This window comes from Lineus longissimus, chromosome 7 (assembly GCF_910592395.1).
Source record: "Lineus longissimus chromosome 7, tnLinLong1.2, whole genome shotgun sequence".
Lineage (NCBI taxonomy): Eukaryota > Metazoa > Nemertea > Pilidiophora > Heteronemertea > Lineidae > Lineus > Lineus longissimus.
In genome coordinates this window covers 17,426,701-17,451,149 of record NC_088314.1, presented here as the reverse complement: position 1 = coordinate 17,451,149, position 24,449 = coordinate 17,426,701, and the positions used below count along the sequence as shown (strand labels likewise).

Below are 24,449 nucleotides of genomic sequence, written 5' to 3'. Positions count from 1 at the left end.
TACAGTGGATGCATTGTCGATACTGAGCGCTCTGGTATTCCCATCGAGTTCATGATGAGTGAAATGCCTACACGTACCAGTCTCCGTAATGAGTGAATGGTGGAGACTGGTGAAAGAGTCTAAATGCGTGAGAGATCTTTTTAACAGCCCAGTATACGATAAATATAATCATTTTAATCTTTAGCTGATTACAACTGGGCGTTTGATGGTTCTGATCCAGATCTCAGGTTCGTACAATACATATTTCTATCACACATATCGACGCGTAGTATGGATTGCGAATGTCGGTGAACGGTGTTTCAAAAAGTGAAAATACATGTATGTGCAACTAAAATCTATGAAACCGGTGTTTTTATGTTGAGGAGTTCTGATTATACAGACATCAGTTTGAACTGCTATCAGTGTTTTAACCAAATAGAACCTGGAAACAGAAGAGAAAATAGGTTGCGTGTATTGGATGGAAAGTTAAATCAACCTGGATGTACGAAACGAAAAAACGTGGTCTTCATTAGGTACACACACAAAACTCCTACTGTCCTTGAGGCAACATCGAATGGATATGACAAAACTAGGACCGAAATCAAAGAGTTTTGGCCAAAGGGGAATCCGAAATGACTACAGGTCCCTTGATTTTAGAATACAAATGGATTCTCGATGGAGCCAATCCACCACTATATACAATAATTTGAAAAGGTCTCAAGTAAAATAAGCCAAATTTTCTTTCAGAATGCTCAGTTCGGAGGCGTCATACGTCAACTCTTCTTTATTTGGGAAGGTTATGTCTTTCAATGAACATAAATCCCGTCAATGTGTCAAAGTACCGGATGTCGCACTGTTTGAGACAGGTTGGATGAGTATAATGCTCTACATTCGACCAAATGTTTGTGCGACAGGTTTCGCACTAATGAAAATCACTCAAGGAGACGGCGCGCTATATGTTTATATAGGAAAAGGTACTGAACTGCTTATAGGTCTTTGGCGTCTCACAGGCAACAGGTCTGATAACAGGAAACAATATTTTGAGTTGGCTCTTTTTGCTGCCAGTTGGCTGTTGCTCGTTTTAAGATGCGAAATGTCCAGTTTAACATGCAACCCCTCAATAAATGGCAGGACACTGAGGTTGATCCGAAGTAGAGTCGTCGTTGGAAGAGCTAGATTTGCAATTGGAACTGTAATAGGATGTAAAATCTATCGTTCAAGTTCATGCCTGAAACGTAAAAAGAAATGCAAACATGATTTTTGGGGAAAAATTGCAAGAGTGACAATTTACCGTGCCAAGCTCGAAACAGAAAAGATCAAGAGGCTATATGAACGAGATTGTGAGTACTCGCGATGATTCTACCATATATACAAATAACTGAGATTTATGTTGCATGCACTACGATGACGAACCAACTGACTACGCTTTATTGGCTTCCGAAAATAATATATGAAATATATATCATGGTTAACGAGGTATATAGTCTAGTGTCTGCAACATTTCAAATCCGAAACATTAGCCGCATGCGAAAGCTTCTTATTCGAGAAGCGACAAAACTTCAAGTGCATCAACGGTCATATCCAGACTGGATTACTGTAACAGTCTGTTTGTTTGTGCCGATGAAAATGTCCTTGGGTCACGCTCAATCTGAGCACTTGAGACCACCCCAAACTAAGAATTTCAAACCAGACCCCCAAATCACTAAAAACCGCGATTTAAAAAATTTTTCTTAGAGTTAAATCAAAAATACCGATTTTCACGTGAAGCACCATAGCCAATGCTCGAGAAGAATGCGATAAAAAATGAAGTATAGCCAGCTCATTTTCGAAATATTTTGATTTTTGTCCAAAACAGGAAAAACACACAAAACTGGACAATGCAACAGCTGTTCACCCGGCCGACACACTCCATACCAGTGAATGCCCCAACTCGTTCGGGAGCTAGTTCAGTGCTAGATACAGTAGGCAGCAGGAAATCAAACATTTTTAAAGAACTATACGATAGGGGGTTGCAAGGCGGATGAATTCACGGAAACTCTTTGAAAGCACCTTGACAAGCTACAAAAGGTGCAGAATCATGCAGCATAGAGTAATTATAGGGACACCTAAACGCGAGCATACTGTATATTCAAGAAAATAACACCCCTTCGGGATATTCAAGGCCCAGCCTCTTTTCCCGAGTCTATTCACCAGAGCTAACCAATGAGTGACTTCGCTGGCCCTTGCAGTCGGTCGGTAACTAGTGACGGCTGAGCCGAGCTGTCACGGTTAAACTAAACCACTTATTACCACAGCCCTATTGATTCGAAGTGTTGTGGGCCTACTGGTCGATGAGTGCGCATGTGGAATGACATAAATGGTAAGGCCACTCGCCGACCGTTTATACAGGTTGCCTCATAAAACTGAAACACTTTTTAGATTGATCCAAACCCCCAAAACAAAAAAAGGCCTTATTGAAACCCTGAAGGAAAATCTACGAACGCTTGCATTAGTAAAGCAAAATGAGATTCAGGCAATGATAGTAGTCACGAAATTCCGAGAAAAACGAGGAGCTCATCCTCTGTTTTTCTACAACCTTCTTCTTTTGATTTAGACTCCCTAGGCCTACGTGGCAGAAAACAGAATCGAAATTCTAGGATTTGTGGTTTTCTTGTGTAATTCTAGGGCCTCTTAGGCCTATAAATGAAGCCCCACTGAGGGTACCTACATTGCAGACAACCTGTGCGACAATGGATGCTGTAGCGCCGCTGAGAAAACGACGCGGACGCTACACCGTGACAGAAAAACTTGCCTACCTGAGAGACCTGGAGGAGGCACTGGTGAACGGTACGGTGCGCAGTATGAGAGAGTTCGCCGCCCACTATAACATCCCCTCGGAGACATTTAGAAGGTGGAATCTCGAGGACCTCGAGCAGAAGCAAGAACAAGGGCACGGCCGGAAGAAGATGGTGATGGAGCCCCGTGATCCGTTCTTGCCACGGGTTGAGGGCCAGCTTGACCAATGGCTGCAGCAGATGAGAGAGCGTCGCCTTGCAGTCCCCATTCTCGACATTCAAGATAAGGCGTTGGTAGTGTGGCAAAGCTGGTGGAATGAGTAAGCCCAAGATGTCAGAGAAGGGATTCAGCATTGTCGCCCACAGCTATGGGATTTCAACGCATCCATAGGCTGGGTGGAGTGCTTGATGAAGAGACGCCACGTGTCGCTACGTAAGGTGACCAAGAATACAACGACCGTCCCCGCTGATGCTGCTGCAAGGATCCAGACCTTCCGAGATGCGGTTACTGGGAGCATCGATCGTCTTAATATACAGATGCGGTTCTTCTTTAACATGGACCAAACCTTTGTCCTGTTTGACATGAGAACCATGTACACGGTCAACAACACGGGGAGAAGGCCATAGACGTCCGATCATCCAGGTCCAATACCAAGCTGGGATGCACCGTCACCCTCTTGCATCGCAGCCTCTGGAGCAAAGTTGCCGGCGCACATCACCTTCCCCAGAAGAGGTTTCGTCCGGGTGTTTGCAGCCCTTCAAGACAACCCACCAACAGATGTAAAGATTACCCAATCGGAAACTGGTTGGATGAGGGAGGAAACGGCGCACCACTGGTTAGATGAAGTCCTATCACCCCAAGTCACCGACAACGAGACCGACCAGTTCCTGTTAATCGTCGATCATTATCGGGTCCACCGGACAGAGAAATTCAGGACGAGAGTCCGCGACATTAGAGGCAGCCTGGATTACGTACCAGCTGGTTGCACATCCCTCGTGCAACCGTTAGACGTTGCAGTCATGAAGTCCTTCAAATGTCACGTACGGCGACAATGGAAATCGTGGAAGAAGGATCACACGGACGAACGAGGAGATTGCCCTCACATCGGCCTGAGAGACGTGACCAACATCATCAGAGATGCCTGGGATGGTGTTGATGAGGACGTTATCGTCAACGGCTTTGAAGCATCGTTTCGACCAAGGCCAATCGAAGCTGGAACACAGGTTATCTTGGAGGAAGAAGAGGAGGCTGCCGTGGATGGACCAGAGTTCGTGAATGTAGTCGAGGAGGACATTGTGATGGACTAGAATTGACTGTGGGTGTTGTGAATGATTGTGGGTACGATTCTGAACGCTGGACAATCTAATAATGTGTATCTTTAGCTTTGAAAAAAAATTGAATTTGGATTTACATCGTTCTTTTTTATTCCTTCACTGACCACTTCGGACAAGACTGTACATTCAGAAGGATGTTCGGTTTTGTCTCCAGATATGTGACGGACAACTTCTCATTCATACCAATTTCGCACTGCAAAGTATCTTTGAAAGCCCGAAGCTGGTAAGGGATGATAAGACCCGAAGACATGCTCCATAACCTTCCTGAGCAGTGCCTCACTTTGAAAGGGCAGGTCAGTCCCTAAAACCAGCAGAAGCCAATAAGTCAGTTGGACTTTTTTCATGGACACCCTGTACGCTATCAGCCATTAGCACTGGGACACCCTTTAAACTACCAATGACGATTAGTTGAAAATGTTCTGGGACACTCAGTACAATGGCCGAAGGCCCTGATCCCATTATCCCACTCATAGGAGACCTACGAATCGGTTTCAACAACCCAAACAATAAGGATTGGACTCGAAACTGAAGCATATTGGATATGAGGCCTGGACAACCCTCTCTGGAATCCCAGCCAATGATCGGCCTTCTCAACAGCTCTGTTCGCCACCCTATGTGTCAGGGGCGGCGACACCGGCTGTTAATGAAGTGGTGTTATTTTCTTGAATTTACAGTATTACCACCGTGCTGAGAAGTCTCCACTGGTTACAATCTGTAAAGGTACAGAGTTCAAGGCAGTGCTACTCAACAAAGCAAAAACGGACTTGCTGACATATCTGAACTCCTCCCATCCTTCGACCCCGGGCGATCCCTGAGAGCTAAAGACAACAGTCTGCTTAGGATCCCCAGGTATCACCTGGAGACGTACGGTGAGAGGAGTTTCCATTTCGTTCGTTTCTTCGTTCGTTCGTTCATTTTCTGGTTAGAGCTGGTAAAGCTATTGGAATACTGTAGTTTCATGGAAAAAGGATGAGCTCCTCGTTTTTCTTCGGAATTTCGTGACTACTATCATTGCCTGAATCTCACTTTGCTTTACTAATGCAAGCATTCGTAGATTTTCCTTCAGAGTTTCAATAAGGACTTTTTTTGTTTTGGGGGGGTTTGGATCAATCCAAAAGGTGCTTCAGTTTTATGAGACAACCTGTATAAACGGTCGGCGAGCGGCCTTACCATTTACGTCATTCCACATGCGCACTCATCGACCAGTAGGCCCACAACACTTCGAATCAATAGGGCTGCGGTAATAAGTGGTTTAGCGTAACCGTGACAGCTCGGCCGAGCCATCACAAGGGCCAGCGAAGTCACTCATTGGTTACCTCTGGTGAATAGACTCGAGAGAAGAGGCCGGGCCTTGAATATCCCGAAGTGGTGTTATTTTCATGAAACTACAGTAAATCATTCAAGTAAGATATTTTCTACTAAACTGTTTGCTACTTCAATTTTAAAAGTTTTTACTCCTGACTAGCTGAAATACTACATTCTTCTTCAATTCCTGCCCATAAAAAGTTTGCAAACACGACGTATTTTGCGCGTCAAATTGAATTCTTGGACGTAGTTATCGATTTTTCAGGTATCGGAGTCTATCTGCTTCCCTTGCAGGCAATCCGAAACTAGCAAACTGATCATCTGCAAGTTTCTTGATGTTTTCTTTCAAGGTGAACTTTTATTCTGCTTGTAAGATATTTCTGTGCAACACTGTCGAAATTAAATCACCTTGCGTCGAAGTTTGACTGCTCGTCAGCCAGGCAGTGCTCATGCATGCTCGAAGAGAATTAAAGAAAGCTGTACGTGTAGCCTTGGGTTCGTTGTGTAACCTGATCAAGAAGCTTCCGAGAAATGTAACCTAGTGACTTCTGACGACTTGGTACATTAAACTTATTTTTTTGCCATTTAATTGGTTTATCATTGATGAACGTTGTTGGGAAAGGATTTTTCACGGCGCAGAGCATATCGATAATCCGCACTTTTAGTGTGGTATTCCTACAAGTGCGGCGAAAACAAGCGGTTTTTTCCGCTGCTACTTGCAACTATAATCGTTCCTCTGTGGTACAAATGGTTTAAATCGCCGGTCACGCTGACCAGCCAGGCTAGTTTTGAAAAATCAGTAAGTTGACACCGCCCCCAATGGCGAGAAGTTACGTCCCGCGCTGGACGGAAATTAGGAAAATGTGTATATCAGCTATTCAAGAACGAAACTTTTTTAATTTGCAACAAACCATTGCTTGGTGATTGCCAAATTATGTGATCACCACATTAGAAAAACGCCCAGTTATGCTTGCCAAAGGCTAAAATCCAATTATAGCACAAAACTTTTGAAATAATCATTTTCCTAAAAAATCGAGTAGACGCATTAGACGCTTTGTGTGTTATGAGTCAATACATATTTGCTTCTTGTTTTAGTCATTTCACGACGCGGAGGTAGGTAAAAGATAACTTTTGAATTAATGTGATCTGTTTGCAAAATAGGCCTAGCAAACAAACGTTTCTACAAATTTGTTTTTGTGTTGCTGTCGTTTTCGGATTTTGGGGTCAATTTGAACGAAGATACTTTCACTCATGTGTATCTCAAATACAGTTGCGATAGGAAGGTTCATCAGGATCTGATGCAAAAACAGCTGGTTCCTTATGCTCATAATGAATTGCTTGAACGGAGGGGGGTTAACATCTGGGAGTCACTAGGTACGTGGGATGCGGGCAATGAGATCTTGAATCGATCGGAAATGACATAATTAGTTTATTATGTCTCGGGTGAATTAGTGGAAGGTAGCAATATAGTATATGTTGTAAACCACTATGCATATGTAAGTAATTTAGGCCCTTAAATTGGTTATTTTTTGTTTATTTGTTTTTCCTGCACCGTGCACTACCTTTGTATATGCACCACGAATCCCATGTACTTTTTGTAGTACGAAAAAAACATCTATATATTATTTTTCTTAATCAAATACTGGGTCCACTCGCCAATAAGATCCCAAGCCACACAATACCCGATTTGTAACACCGCTTCGACGGGTAGAGTCTAACAACGTAATCGTCATGAATAATCATGACTCTACAGCGGAACTGTTCATATTACAATTAAGGACCAATTGAAAGAAACGGAGACAAGATATCCCATCCCTTTTATTGCTGCGAAAGGCCTACAATTATGCCCGCTTGTTTAGGCTCTACCCATTGAGGCGGTAGTAGAAGTCAGGTATTGTAGGTCTTGGGATTTTATTGGTGAGTGGACCCAGTATTACGATAAAGCTTCTTTCTTAGGTTTAAATGTTCTCATTATTATAAACATAACTTGACACATTTTATGATTTTAAAAACCCAAGAGCGACTTTGGTTTATCAAACACGATAATTACGACGAAACTGAGTTGATTAGTGCTGTCAAGTCGAAATCAAAACTTTGGTGTGCAAAGGAAGGATACACTTATTGGAAAGGAGAGAAGAAGAACAAATCACAATTCGTTTATGATGCAAGAGCGCAACGTTGCGAGTTTATCATTGCTTTTGATAAATGTGCGATTACAAACTTGAATAAACAAACGACTAAATCACGATGTGAGTTATCTTCAAAACAGAACGTATTCGTTCCTTTGCAGAGAAGCAATCACCGGACAAAACTAGTAGTTTCGTATGAATGATTATTTGTCAGGGTTAAAATTTACCCATGTTAATATTTTTTATGCTTTATTGTCACAAAAGAATCGTGCGATATGCATGTATATGATATGTCACCGGGAAAAATTTAGGTGGGTTTCGCAACCATCTCGAAGAGCTCCGAACGACGAAGTACAAAGTATTCAAATAATGTAATTTATCGATGACTTTTTTGAAAGAACGACGATTCCTCGTACAACTCGATCAATATGGTTAATGATTACGATTGTTGAGTAAATGAATTAGCCCAGGCATTGATGAAATCTTTGCAGTTCGTAGTAGGGGTTAAAAGATTCCTCTTCGAACGAAGTACGAAGTATGTGTAAATGCATTTTATCCGCGAGATAATCGTTGGAATTTGCAACACAATTCAATCCACAACTAAGTCTGACAGATGATCTACTCGTGTCGAGTATATAAATAAGCACAGGATGTACATCGTAAAGCCCAAATCACAATTGACATACCCTAATTTGCGTCATTGGCGCGACTTTACTCGCTATCTAGCGCATGGGTCGCGCGTAAGTCGCGCGTAGAGAAACATAGAGAGATCATTGGCGCGTGCGTACAAGCGGGAAGGATGTCAATTGTGACTCGGACTGTACTTCGTCGATCGTGCGATTGCAAAAGACGCCAGTTTTTGATAAATGAACGAAGAAGCCTCATAAGGTTGTTAGTAAACGTGGGACCTCCTTCAGTTTCTTCTATGTTGCAGGTGAAAAACCTTGGAGGTCACGTTACGAATTACTACCGTAAAGATGAAACACTAAAATATTCTTCGAGTATGGACGCACATACCAAATTTGTCTTCACACGTAGCGAATCAAACCCTACCTGGATGAGCAGCAGGACCTGTTTTTATAATAAGAAAACCGATATATCTTCTACGAGAGGAGGCATCAGAAGAAATAAGACTAACAAGCGATTCCGCATTTGAAATAATCATATGCACATTCGTTAATAAGTTCTATGCTTCTCTATGACGGACAAGTCGAGATATCTACGATTATCAGATGTGATATATAAGTTTCACATTGACCTTGACCTTTGACCTTGAAGTGGATTAGTTCATTGAACGCCCCAACAACACAAACATACATGCCATTTAGTTTCATACAACCGTCTGTCCGATAAGTCGAGATATTTCCGACTATAAAATATGACATGTCAGTCTCCTCACAATGACCTTGACCTTTGACCTTGAAACGGATTAGTCAATGGAATTCCTCAACTGAACTGATATGTGTAATACTTGATTTCATGTTTCTATATCTCACAGAAGTCAAGATATTTGAGATTATCAAATTTGTAAATTCTATCATCATCGCTAGTGTCTACGATTAATATCAAAATCACTGAGCCATGTTACCCGCTGACGAGGGATCTTTTTGTCGTTCATAGCAGCGATTATAATTACAGGTCAGAGAGACATAGATCATTCGTTTGCGAGTCGCTTTATATCAGGCTATATATCGCCTAAACAGGATGGAACGTAAGTTCCAACCTGTTGCACTGGCAGCTGTACTTCGACCTTGCTGGTGCACAGCATGTGCTCAACAGCAGCCGCAATGATTGTCACAGTCAACCATTTGGTTGACCTGCCTTTAGAAATTGGTATTAAATTTTGGGATAAGACGATCTCAAGGATCTACATGCTACATTTTTTGTAAAGTAAAGTAATTCAGATAGTGAGATAAGTTAACTGGAAACGAAAAGTACTGATCACAGGTCCGTGCAGCTGAAATTAAGTAAACAAACTGAGAAGTTCATATTGTGGAAGTTATTCAAGATCAACGCACATAATATCGGGGTGGATAAAAAAACTGCACCGAAATTCAAGGGATCATAACTCTCGATTCATTGCATGTACGGTAATGAAATTTAGTCCATATATAGATCTGGTATTTTTACACACATCCGCATTTTTTGGCAAAAAGCTTTGTTAGTCTCTATTTGACAAGCAATTGAAGAAAATAGAAAAAAATGCAATAGAGAGATTAAGATTTTGATCCGAGAGCGAAAACGAAAGCGAGGTGGTATTTTGACGATAGATACCGTATTGCCTGTTGTCAGAAATGAAATGAAGCAGTGTGTTTATAATGCCTGGTGTGCCTAAAAACAATAATACAAAACAATCAGTTTGACTTGATGACGTCAACAAGAGAAAAAAACCACCTCGTTCTCGTTTTTGTTCTCTGATAAAAATCTTAACCTCTCTATTGTCCAGAATGATCCCCGAGATGTTGCCTGCAGAGATACCTGTAAACCAAAGGTCATGGATCACCTGTACGGCGTTTTTCGACCTGTTTTTTGGCCACATATAGATAAAGGTCAAAGTTTGAAACTATATTTTTATCAGTTGGTGCATGGAAGAAGAGATGGTGGGCCAATTGATCACTTGTTGTCACCAAGTTAGGACTCTCAAGCAATGACATTTTGAATGACTGCATCAAAATGAAATGTACACACACTGTGGGGGGAAATGCCGATTAGGAAATGTAGTAATTTTCATTATGATTACATGAGTGCCTTTTGAGATAGAGCGCTCTTAATTTTGGGATATGATTTGTTATAATGAGAGTATTCTCTCTTGACATTTGAACAGTATTGTTCCCCTCGTCGGCAGGGCAGCGCTGAAATGTTAGTAATACAGACAGATGTCACACCCGATAGCTGATAGCGCATGTCCAGCAGGGACGACAGCAGGTAAATTCATTATGAAATCCTGTCCAGGGTGCCTTATTTAATGATTGCACACCCTCGTGGTGACACTCCCTCGTCTGATTTTATTGACGCTGCACACAGAGTTTGCTGAGCATTGTTACGATTTTGAATATCTTGAATTCTAATCCACATATTTTTCGAGGTTTTTATCACATTGACACTTTTGGTAAGTAAAAAATTTCTCTGTTCAAGTTTCCTTAATGTACATCTAATTTATCCTATGTCCCACTCTCTATCTGTGAACAAGATATTCTGGTTCTATTTCAAGCACCCCGATCCCCCCTTCCTCCAGAAAATGTACTATCGAATCAACTTTGCCAGTAAATTTGTTGATGGTACACATAGTTGCAAGCATTAAAAATAGTAAAACGACAACCGCGAAATTATTCATTCATGCGCTGACGAAGTCTACCCGTTTTATTCCTCAATTGAATGATTACTCATAGGGCCAATAATACGTAGGGATCTGCGGAAATATTCCATTTCTCGGAAAGACACTTTGACTACATTACCAATGAAAGGTCCTGATTGTTGTATTCATGCCACACGGCGGACGAGTACCCCTTAAGGGTAAAGTTCTCCGAGTGGTGAAATATCGCTGTTCCATCGAATAGTTGGCGGATTTATCACCACCAGGTGAGCAGAAAAAATCCCTCTCATTGAATGGTTCAGCTATATCGTAATTCTTAGAACTGGCATCACACCTTCTCTCGGCGAAATGGCCAACATTCCAGAATCCTATGTCTCATGAAGTTTCTCGATCTACAGCCACGTTCCGCGTTACAAGGGAATTGTTTTTGAGATCAATGCCATTTTGAGACTCGTGTGTGGGGTATATCACGAAAAAATTGCATTCAGTGGATGTTCGGATCTTTTTATTTGAAAACGCGACGTTTTGACGAAGTTGGTTTTTCTGACCTCCTTCTAGGGCCTTCAGGTCTCTCTCTAAGCTCGAAAAGTGTTGTAAAGTTATTGTGTATTTATAGTCGGCGATCCAGTGACACACGTTCAGCACATCTCGTGATCAGTTTCGGCTCCGCTATGCCATTGGTAACGGTAGGCCAAATTACGTTGAAAAAGTCGCGATTTCAAAACAAATCCGGGTGCAAGAGGGTCAAGCAAATGTTCGTATCAAACAAGTCGTATACTTTAAATCAAATGTGTGAGAGGTTGTTAAGAAACACGGAAGGCTTTTCGAAACTTCTCCAGGCTTCGAGGCCAGACACTCCTGATTTTCTTTCGGAGATCGGATTCATCCCCGTTTTTTCTCCATTTCATCATAATTTCATCTTAATTTCGCTGTTTTCTTTTTTTCAAACCCAGGATAATTCTTGAAGAATCGTCAACATATACGTGATGCATCCGTTGATCCCTCTTCTTGTGGCCATTCTGGCTGTCACCGCGCCAACACATTCTGCTGGTAAGTATAGCCATATATGCACTTACAAGTGTCACACGAGTTTCGGTGCTACAGATATACTAGCAATATATATACATTTCATAGTAAAAATATTCATTAAGAAATGGCAGCATCAGTCATAGAAGAGGGTAAAAGGCACATGCTGTTGATTTCACCAGAGTCTCTTTATGTGAAAGACTTTGATTGCACTGAAGCCGAGACCGACCAAATCACCTCAGCTTCTGGTCTGCGTTTCTTTCGCACCACTCTCTGGTCACGATTTGAGTACAGGTAACCGCCAGTGAGTGTACTTTACGGTTTTTACCAAGTAGCTAGGGCTTTTCATCTTACATTACATCATGTTCACAGCCATTATTTTTAACCCTATTTTAGGTCAAATACCTTCAAGCCAATGCTTAATTCCACTTGTTTTATCACACAGCACAAGAGTTGGAATCAAAGCTTTGTGAATGTCCAAAACCGCAACATCGCCGGATGTTCACTCTTTCGATCTATCCAACGAAAGAGAAATGCCTCGAGTTCGGATACCGCATCAAAGAATCCGCTGACAGAAACCTGACAGTGGCCTTGAAGATAGGTGGCGTCATAGGAGCCCCGATCTGGTCAGCAGTTCGCGGCAGTGGAGAAGGCTGGAACAATGCGACAGTTGATATAACTGAAAGGAAGCAGCAGTACATGGTAAATAGCATCAATCTAATCCATAAAGAGGGGTGTGTTTCACCTATCAGACAATATCATCGTTGACTTACACTATAAAAGTCGTCAAATAATATATGAATACTCGTAAAATATCTAAAAATATATCATTTATTTTGACGGATTTGAAGGAATCGATATGATGATAATGTATTCATAAAGATCTCTTTTCATTCGGTTCTATGGACTTTTTAAGCGGTGATGCCATTATTTCAGATTGCGTTTGAGGGTGTTCGACATGCTGATCGAAAGGGTCGTGTCGCCATCAGAAACTTGATAATCCATGACGGCGCTTGTTCCGGAGGTAATTATTTCAAAGTATAAAATCACTACACATTAGTATATCCCCGGTCAATTGATTTAAAGCGTATTTCCTAAGACAAATACAATGCTCTTCCCGCATCTCAGTAGGTATCAAAGCATCATCAAGTCATACGCAAGTTATTGAATGCAACCATATTGCGTATCCTATTGTCCACACGTTAAGCAGGCCTAATCTAGATAACTGATCTGCGCCAGACTTAAAATAGAAAATGAGACGGTTCATTTTCACCGCCCGAGAAAAGGTAAAAAGTAGGCTGGATCGTTAGTGTGCGAAATCCCATTTTGGCACAAACCCCATTTCGCTTGAGCTCCTTTTAAGGTGCCTGGTGCTTGAAAATGCACCCCTTTCCCTGTTTTACTTTTTTGGGGGTGTGGGTAGGGGTGAATATTCAGAACAAGTACTTAAAGGGTCAACTTGGGCATGGGATTTACCTGACCAGGAGGATAATACCCCTGCTTGTCACCATGCGCCGCCAAATGTCGTATAACACCACTGCTGATCTATGATGATAATTTTCGCCAGTCTCAAGAGGCAGTTTTGGACATGGCTTGTGAATTTCAGACAGGCCTTTGGTTAGACCCAGTTCTAGTGCATTGTTTATTGCAGTTCAACGATTTTTCAATGATCCTGTTTGGTGACGTTGCGGTCCTGCCGGAAGCCATTTTCGTATGAAAAACCAACATATCACAAACCCAAGTTGTCCCTTTAAATTGGCTTTATTACAATCACTTATCAATTAAAGTAGTGGAATATTTTAAGGCGCATGATTAGGACAAAGGAATTAGTTTGGAGCCAGCAAACTAGATGAAGTGAATTAACAACAATCACTAGTAGGTGGCTTTATTATGCTTGAGAAAAATACGTGCTTACCTGGAGGGGAAATGACGACACAAAAGAAACAAAGAAAAGTTTAGTTCATTTTCAGGGGCGCAAGGCCTGCATTTATCATATTTATCCGAGGGTACCCCTCCAGAATTGTTGTGGGAGGGCCTTGTTTCTATTGCGTTAGAAAGGTACAAAAGCACCTTTACCCACCGTGGGCCCTATGTCTGACATGTCAAAGAGATGGTGTTTGTGCCAGTGAGACATCATCGCACATAGCTTTTTGTTTTAAACCTTGTTTCATGGCCGCGAAATTATTTGCTTATTATTTATAAGGGGTATATTCTTTATTCAGTATCTACAAATTTGGCCACCACATAACATGACCGAAAGGACTAGGTTTATCTCTTAGAATATTATTTTTACTCGCCAAGATGTACGATTCTTTGTTATTACAGATGAAGTCAAAACTACGGTGATACCTACACTAAAGCCTACATTGAAGCCTTCGATGAAACCTACAGTAAAGCCTACATTGCAGCCTACCGAGAAACCTACAGTAAAGCCTACATTGCAGCCTACGGTGAAACCTACAGACGGGGAAATTGGACCCGCTTATGGTACGTGAAGAAATTGCTTTTTTGCAATTCTTGTTTTTGTCATTTGACGAGCTTTTCGTTAGTGTATTTTAATATAGGGAACCAAGAAACGTATACACCTTCAACTCGATGGGCGCTCGTGCGGAATACTTTCGACACAGTCTCGGTACTAGCTTGAATTGGGTATTCAGAAAAAACGCTCTCAGATCGGTGAAACTATATGGTGTATCTAATGTATAATGCATTTACCACTTGATGCCTTTCTTTCATAGATGGATGTGTATATGATCCACCCGTCAACGGTATCACTTTCGGTCTTGAACTGCCAGCGGGTTTCCCAGCGTTTGCAGCTAAAAATATGCTGATTTACAAACGAGACACAACACTAAGTGAGTGTGCAGCTGAGTGTACCGAATCGAATTGCCCCGCCTTCTCCTTTAATACCAACAGCAACATATGCATAAGCTTGCCGCCCTCCAGCAATGGACAGTTTGTTGTGAGCAAACCATCACCCGAAAGTGTTGCCATCTTCACAGACTGCCAGGACAGTAAGTAATACAAGTGTTGACAACTGCTAAATTGTCTCTGTCATTCCGTTCATTTTCCCTCGCAAGTTCAACCTATCGATAGCCATGACAGCTGTTTCCTTGGACATGTTGGGGGGGGGGGGGGGTTATAAAAGAAAGGAAGATGATGCTCCCCAAAAAAGCCAAAAAAAGGAAACCCATGATTGTGTCGATAAAATTCCTAACCTAGCATATATTTGTACATTATATCTAGTCCATGCATTATTTTCGCACAAACTTTTCAGCCTTGATGGGGCACGATTAAAAGGCTCAGAATGGCTTTAGCTTTAGCTTTTCCATTCGCAGAACAATTTCGCGAAAATAAATTAAAATGCTCGCTAAAATATTGTGGTTTACAGTAGTCGACCTACATTTAGGAAGGAATGTAAAATAAAACTTGCTGCTATTCCAGCACTGTCATGCAACCCCCTTTCTATACTTCCAAATTATAAATAGTTCAAGGGAAACAAAATGAATTCGCGATTTTCACATTGACAGATTACTCAAAATTTTCAGTTTTCCTATAACAAAAATTGTTCGTGAAAACAAATTAAAAGGATCGCGAATTACAGTTAACGACCTATGTTAGGAGGGGAGTAAAACAAACTGGCTGCTATACAGGGTGGTCCTGAAAAAAACGCAAATGGATACTACCACTATGTTAAAACCATTGAAATCAGTGGATGGGGAATCTTTATAGAAGAAGAATGATAGCAAGGTCGCCTGATTCTGTTCAGTAGTTTTTGTTGTAGAGACTTATTTTGTTAAGTAAAGTCCGATCAGGGTGCACTCGCACATAGAAATAATCGAACTGTGCTGGTAAATTGGACTCAGTGAGTAGGTGGATTAAATACAGGTCGTCCTCGTGAATATCGGTATCGGGTGCCATTTTGAAGAGCCCACTAGGGTGCCATTTATTGCATGGCTATTTATATTCCATTAACAGTGTTATTTAAATGTTATTGTATGCACAGGTCGTCACAGTCATTGGTTAAATATATGCAAGCCACACCAGCGGGTATTTCTAATGTTTTGTTAGTCAATGTTCAAGGGTGGTATGGGAAGCGGCCCTTTGCAGATTGTGCATGACAAGTCACAAAAAAGGCGGGACCAGGGCCTACTTAGTCCGACTGGTACTCTTTTGTGGACCTCCGAAATGTATGGTCCTACTTTTATAGTACAGAAAGGATACGCTATCGTAATTCACGAGGGCATCCCGTATATCGGCATCATTCCTATCATGCAACCATACATAAAAATTTTTGGGAAAACCGGTTACATTTATTTTAGAAGTCAAATCTCACATCTAGAAAGTGTTATTTGAGCTTATTCATGAAGTGGGGAAACAGGATCAATGCCAAAAAAAACATAGACCCCACAAATATGGTCCAATTAGGTTTTCTAGACAATTTAGGCAAATTTATAGAACTTAATTAATTTTTCAAATTCGATTCTTTTTACAGAAAATTGCATCAAATACATCAATTTATACAATACTTAAACCAACATAATGTATTTCTAATTCAAAGCTGCGATATACCTTGTAATAAAGTAAGGTAATACAGACAAATTTATACGTTCATCCTCCACTTCCTCATCACTTTCGTCCGAATGATCGCTAGTGATATTAATGGCCCGAACATGTACGGCTCAACGTTTAAATATCCTCCTGTATCGACCAAAACATCCTCAAATTCACTGCTCTCACTCTCTGAACTGTATGCGGAAGCCATCTTGCTTTGTTCTGAATAGCCTGATCTACGTCATCAACAAATCCCTAGCGGCCACATGTGGAACTAATCTAAAGTTGTGTGTGGTGGGAAATTCAAATAGTTTAAAATTGAAAATTGAAATAACTAAATAATGACTTTATTATTAGAATTTTTTTAATGTCTGGGATCTTGTTTTTTTAACCCTCAACATATTTCATGAGTATCAAGCATGTTTTAAACCTAGATATATGGCCTTTAACCTTGTTATATACTCTGCAACTCTTTTTTTCAGTTGAAGAATGTAGAGATTCCCCGTGCAAGAATGCAGGAACCTGTGTTAATGCTAATGGTTCTGTATCAAGATACTGTATCTGTCGATACGGGTGGACGGGAGACGTGTGTGAAATGCGTGATTCGTCTAAACGCAAGGTTGGTTAACTCGGCCTTAATTCTCGTTGCTTCACTGACTCATCAAAGGGTATCAGGGCGAATCCAGAAGTATTAAGGTAGCAGGAAGGGTTGGGCGTTTGTGGTTTCTGAGTCTGAGGGGGTTGGTGTCTGTTGACTGTGCTTTAAGAGAGACTAGGCATGGCGCCAGTCTCTCTTAAAGCACAGTCAACAGGCATTTGGTTTCAGTATTTGGGTTTTGATTGCCATGACTGTACCCCTGTAAAAGTCAGAGGAGGAGAGGTTTGGAATGATGAAAGCATTGAAGAAGAAGAAATGTTATTATTGAGGAAAGCAAAATTTATTATGAGACTAGAAGGCAGTGTCCTGACTTGATTATTTTGAAAATGGCGGTCTGAACACATTAAAAGGTGGAACATGGCATTTTATCGACTTTGAAGTGTTCCGCAGTTAAAGGGAGACTATAGGCAGCAGCTAGGTAGGCAAGATAAAGTCATACAAATTTGCCAATAGGGGTCAGTCATATCTCTAGGCATGGCGCCAGTCTCTCTCAAAGCACAGTCAACAGTCAGCAGTGGTCAGCTTAGCGCGATATGGAACATTCTTCCGAAACTCAAGCGAGGGAAGTCTGCTCATTAGCCTATCTCGCGCACTGCTCCTTCTTGTCAAACATCGTAGTGAAATCGTGGTACAGTGGGGCGTCCTCGAGGATTGCAGCTAGTCGGACAGACGTGAAGTGGAATGTGGGCGGCTGCACTTCTTCGTTGATGTGCGATGGCAGATAGCACAGTTGTTGCGTTGCATGACAGCTGAAAGTGAATGTGATATCATAGAACTGAGGCGTTTGCAATGAGACTATAGGTGAAGTAGAAGCAAGGAGTGAAATGGGCCATCTTCCAGTGACTAATATACAGAGTAAGGGCACTGGGTGTTGTTAGATTCAGCATTGAATGTATTCCTCGTACAAGCGTGAATAGTGTGGACATACAGTGAGAGGTGAGAGACCCCTATTGACTACTTCTTGTAACTTTATCTTGGATATTATATTAGTATTGAACTTCTAGCAATGGAATATGAAGAAATTGAAGTTGTAGGCATGGAATATGAAAAATTATTCAACGGTGAAAGACATTATTCCATGAGGCTTTGCCGTGATCGCAAAGGACGCGATGTGATTGGTTCACATGCTAATGAGGTATGATAATGATAATTACCTCTATAATGCTACTTGGATAGCGACTGTGTCGTTGACTGCAACAGTGGTCTATGTCAATGTGTGCCTGTAATGTCAATGAAGTATGATGAGGTGATGACGATAGTGCAATTATCAAATATTGGCAAGAGATCATACTGCAACATAGGTCTTGTTTTTGACAGATGACTGTGCGACATTCCCATTGGGTCTTGTTAGAGTCAGCGCTGCATGTATTCCTTGTACAAACTTGAATAGTTGTGACGGACTTTGAGGGGTGAGAGACCCCTATCGGCTACTTCGTCTAACTTTATCTTGCCTACCAAGCTGCTAGCAATAGTGCCCCTTTATCAAGACTGAAACCCACTGTGCGGGGCTAGGAAATTACCTTTATAATCCTAGTTGGATAACCACTGTGTAGATGATTTGAAGAGTGCTCTGTGGATGTGTGCCTGTAATGTCAATGAAAGTATGATGAGGTGATGACGATAGTGGAATGACGAAATATTGGAAAGAGATCTATTCCTAGAAGAACATATGTCCTGTTTTGACTAGGTGGCGCATTTTAGAATCAGCAGTGAGCACTGTGTGTAACATGGTGGAGGCAGCGGAGATAATAACTGTGTCGAAAGTATTGTTATAGGGCCTTCCCTAGGCCCATGGGGTTAAATTTACAATCCACGATTGAAAAGACGTAGTTTGATCGCATTCAACACAATCCATTGAACAGTTGTGTTCCTTTAGTCAGCCGATGACCTTTTGTTGGGCCATGATCGGGGATTGTAAACTGTAAATGTATTATGGACTGGGAGACGGGGGAAACACAAGTGAAATAGACCAAAACAAGTGATTTTGGGGCTTTGGTTTAGACGCATGCCCCACATGCGCCATGCAGGATTATACGGTTCATGTGAACTTGTTGACATCTACATGATCTAGTGCTGTTATTGGTCATGGTACATGGTAGGCCTAATCATCATGGCTATATCATGTTTCAGGAAAAGCTCGGAGTAAAATGAACTGCCGATGAATAATGATGTTGTTCATGTTTACCATGTTTACTAGTACATAGCCATAGGGTATGCACTGGCCAGTGCACTTTCTGCACGTCGTCATGGTCATGTAGGCTACGTGATACCTTGCATATTTTGTTTTTTGAATGCGCATGCTTTTTGGGCAAAATCACTTGTACCAACACTAATGAATAATGTCTTCTTATCCCTATGACTCCATACACAGTGAGGGCATTGTCCCATTCCCATCAAATGGTAACTTATTGTACCGTATTAGGGTGGAAGTTGGGGAGCAGATACCTACCGTTGCACGCCTGACATAATCAGTAGTGATGAGCTTAGCGCGATATGGAACATTCTTCAGAAACTCAAGCGAGGGAAGTCTGCTCATTAGCATATCTCGCGCACTGCTCCTTCTTGTCAAACATCGTAGTGAAATCGTAATGGAAAACGTCTGGCTTTGCACCAGACGTTGAGACTAATAAGTGAAGAACTAATAGGTAAAGAACTTCTACTTGCGCGAGACTGCTCTGATAAAATTATCATTGCAGAGACTACGGTGACGTACACATATATTTTTTACAATCAAAAATGCCCTCAAAAGACGACATGGAATGATTATTTTATTGATATTTCCTACTATATACCTTCCAATTATCACTTTATACAAATAGATCGGCGTTAGGTCGCATGCTTTTCTTTCCTGGTGACACTATAAAGCAAAATAGTTGCAACCCCGTAAATGCGCTATAAGTCCAATAATAAGTGACGGTGACCCGTTATAAATGTTTCGCCAGCTTCGCTTTTTTGCCGCTACGCGGCGCGTTGGGCCCTTGCGTCTAGTTATGAAGAGGGGAGCCAAACAGCTGATCTTCAAGATGGGGTGTTCCCCTAAGACACCATATCGCCCAGAGCTAGCACTGAATGCTTGTCTTCAGGGTGGGTTGTTCCCCAAGTACATCATCGCCCTGCGCCAGTTGTAGTTTGACGTGGGGAAGTAGCCTTATTTCGAATTCTATTTTCAAGTTTCCTTTCTGTGAATGAGTACAGATGTTCAAAATGTTTAACCTTGTGAAAATATGGTAGGTGAATGACATTTTCCTCACCCTTACCAGCTGGGAAATTTCCAACCTGGATCTTTGCAATCTGTAACCAAGATATAATGGAGGGCGGCAATGAGTGGGTGGCTCGATAAGTAACACAAACCCTGTTGGCAAACGGTGCCTTGGTTATTTTTTAATTCAGCAGTTATGGCACAGGCACGTGGAAATAAGAGCTCAATAGCCCACCAATTTTCGGCGAACAGGTAGATATTAAAGATTACTGCTGTGTGCCATGATAAAATGTAGTATTCTCACTATGCAAAACAGTTGGAGTTCTGATAAAATCTTTTGCGATGACCTTGTTATCGTGTTGCAAATGTGCGTGTGTGTGTGGGGGGGGGGGGGGGGATGTTGTCAGTCGATTTGGGGATGTTGAGCTCTTATTTCCACGTGCCTGAGGTAATGGTTTAAGGAATTAATACCGAGCTGGCGGTCATTGGTTGTATAATCAAGACCGCTCGGGTAGACCGAAAATGCAGTCCAAAACCCGAGGCGCTTCGCCGAGAGTTTTGGACGTAATTTGAGGTCTACCCGAGCGGTCTTGATTATACAACCAATGACCGACAGCGAGGTATTAATTTCTATTCTAAAAGGTTTCAAAATTAAACAAATTAAATACGATTTGAAAGGTATATATGTTCCGTTTTCGGCAAAGAATGATCCAGCATGGTGTCCGGAACTCCGCCATATTGTTGCTTGTGAAGATGACGTCACGCAGCAAGGGAATTCCCAGTCTGCTAGCTCGATTTCTACCATTTCCTCGTCTTTGACCTCTTCTGAATCCTGACTGACGACCTCGAAAGAGTCCTCGGGTATCCTCCCTACTTCACAAATCCCAATATCGGGGAATACTTCAAAATCTCGTGTTCTTGACATTGTTTTGTGGGGCTGAGTCGTTGCTTCTTGGTGAAAATAATTCGTCTGCTAAAATTCAGAATTTTATACCTACCCAGGCGGTCATTGGTTACGATACCAAGACCGCTCCGATCAAAACGAGGCGTAATGTATTTTGTATTAGAAACAATGATATACTGTGACTAAGGCCTTTTAGAATCGGCAACCAAAACCGCTTAGTCGAACTGTCGGTTTCGATTGCCTCGCCAAAAACACACGGGTGTAGCAAAAAGTTGGCGTAACCCTCGGTTTCGCCTCGGATTGGTCTACTTTTTGCGCCACCCGAGTGGTTTTGGTGAGACAACCAATACCTCCAGTTCGGTATCAATGCCCTCAATTAAAAGCGGCAGGGAATGATTGAAAGTCGACATGGCGGCTTGGCGGTACAATGGACAGTTCAAGCAAGGTTCAAGCGAATATCGCGTGCAAACGACCCTGCTATACTCCCGATGGCGTTTGACACTGCTTTATTGAGAGAAGATTGGAACTGAGTTACTACAGCCTTGAATCTCACAGCACATAGTGCATAGCATTGGCTTCACAGATTGTGCAGAGCTATTTTCAAGCACTAGAATCGTCATACCTTTGACCAAGTCCGAAGTCAATGCATAGTAGTAGTACATATTACATACATGACCAATGAACTAAGTCATACACGACACATTTGTATTGTGACATCAAAGGGGCACGGTGCAAGTTATCAAACACAATAAGCAGTTACTGTTGTCTTTGCAGGTAAATATAGAGTAGTCCGTAATAGATACTATATCGAAGCAATGAGCAGCTGAAAAGAGTCTATTAAGGTAAGCAATAATCCTTTCGCTAACGGACAAGCAGAGCGGTATCAAACGATAGAAAACAAAAGCCTGAACTCCGAGCATTACCCGAATTGGAGAATCTGTCTGCTTACCGATCGAGACCTCCGATACCGAATTACGGAGTAAAACAAAAACCAGTACAAACTGAGTAAAAACCGACCCCCATGAAACCCGTTTCTCGGTCAGGTTTAAGCCAGCATCTGCCTGTTTGCTGTTTTTAATTGAATTTGGCCTGCAAAATTTGCCGAGTTTCCCTTGTTGGACTTTGTTTGAGGTCTCTCTCCGGGGTGAATGTCGGGTTGTCCAAGCCACTCCCGACCACGCGTAATAGAACGATAATTCTATCGAAGTCAAAATTTCAGCTCAAAATACATGTATATCTGCAATTTCAGGGGTTTAAAAATTTTCAGAACCTTTAAGAAAATCCGGCGAGTATTTTAGCAAAATGCGTCCTTTGGTTTTGCCTCCAAAGCTTTGTAAAACGTGAAACTTTACTTGTTTGTGAATACACAATCATGCATTGCCCAATTTCTTTTATGACAGGAACATCTTCTACGGAAGTATTTGCACAACCATTCCGACCTGACACGAGTGTACTGTGACGTAGTATATCGAAGACGAGTAACCTTATCATGAAGGTGAGGTTGGCAACATCAATCGACGGGTTACGAGCAATTTCATTGGCCAACCATTCCGCATGAATGTGCGCGTGGCAAAATATGAAGGATACATTGACCGACAACGCGGACATGGCGGTATATTGCGCAACATACAACCGACGGCAGCTCTCTTTTTGCATTAATAATTTGTGTTGTAACATAATACATGTACTCAGAATAAAACAGTCATCCTAGCATGAAATACACATTTTCGTCTTCACTCGTATCCGCGAGGTGCGTTTTCGAAGGCAAAAATATTTATTGTCCTTCGTCGAAAACGCCACCAGCCACAACCCACAATCTCAAGTTGTGACCAGTGATCTGACTTAAGTATATCCAAGTAGAGATGGTCTGAACAATTTTTTAAAGCGTTTCTTGTAGGTTTAAAGGTGTATAAACACGCAAAATGTGCGTATGATCACTCCATTCGCGTGCTGAAATCATCATGTAGACTGTATCGACAACTTTCATCAACCAATCACCCATAAAAGGGAAAGAATTCAGATTGGGCCAAATCTTCCACAGTCACCAGTTCGACGATTTGTCGGGAATGTCTTCATTATCAAGCCGTCACGCCGTCACGACATCGTTAGTAACGAGGACAACGGAGAGTGAGGACCCCAAGCTTAACTACAGAACTAAAGGCTACACAGTTTTCTCTAAGTGCTATTGGACAAACGCGACACTGTCTGAATGTCAAGCAATCTCAAATCTCGACGCCAGGCTGTTTATTTTCCAGTGTTGCACAGGAAATAGTATCTTATGTTCGACATCCTATCTTCTTAATTGTCACCATGCGATGGATTTGGTGCAGACGACAATGTAGACCTCGATCAAGACCCGTTTGTTTTGCATTGCAAACGCTCAATAGTGGGGTTACAATGTGTGAAACCCAATGGTTATTGTTCCCGTGTGAATTAACAATGTCACAACTTATTAGTAGCCAGAACTGGTAGCGATATTACACTAGATGCCATTAAAGACTTTCTTATATGGATGACAAGGAATATGGTTATAACATCAGAAAAGTGAATGATTGAAAGTCGACATGGCGGCTTGGCGGTACAATGGACAGTTCAAGCAAGGTTCAAGCGAATATCGCGTGCAAACGACCCTGCTATACTCCCGATGGCGTTTGACACTGCTTTATTGAGAGAAGATTAACACCACAGACAGTAAGTGACCAGGACTGGTTGGGACATCACACCATGTGTCATACACAGGTTGTCGCATATTCATTGGATGGAGTGTTTGTAACATCACCTTGATGTCACCTCAGACTTGTAAGGATGGTTGTGACGTCAAAATTGATATGTTCACAAACTGTCTCATATGGATGACCATGCAGGACTGGTTGCGAAATCGCAGTTGGTGTCAACACACACTATCGCATATTGATAACCTGGAGTGATTGTGACCACAACAGACAGTCGCCTATTGGTGACCAGGACTGTAACCTCACCACACAGGCAAAGGGGATTTGTTCGAGGCGACCTGTGATTATTATCGCTGTGATGCGCAATAAAGAGAATGCTGATCTGTGAATTAAACTGATATTTTCGTCAAGTGAGATAATTGTTAGCGGTTGTTGCAACGAAAATCCTTCGTTGAGGTGGATTTTACATAATAGGCAGATTTTGCAACCCTTAACGAAGAGTTACGAACAACGAAGTACGAAGTATGTAAATGTACTTTATTGACGACTTTTTTCGAAAGTTTACCCGATTCCTCGTACAAATTAGTACAGAAGATGATTT

The 24,449-nt window shown here is 41.8% G+C and overlaps 1 protein-coding gene across 1 annotated transcript; it reads left to right on the top strand.

Annotated features, from left to right (window-relative positions):
- Positions 1-10,537: 10,537 nt before the first annotated feature.
- LOC135491667 (uncharacterized) lies at positions 10,538-22,881 on the top strand. Its single transcript, XM_064777648.1, has 9 exons — positions 10,538-10,631; positions 11,789-11,885; positions 12,307-12,563; positions 12,798-12,885; positions 14,187-14,348; positions 14,600-14,875; positions 16,898-17,034; positions 21,951-22,018; positions 22,577-22,881. Exons 2-8 carry the CDS (start codon positions 11,822-11,824, stop codon positions 21,963-21,965), a joined length of 999 nt encoding a protein of 332 aa, XP_064633718.1. The 5' UTR covers positions 10,538-10,631; positions 11,789-11,821; the 3' UTR covers positions 21,966-22,018; positions 22,577-22,881.
- Positions 22,882-24,449: the final 1,568 nt, after the last annotated feature.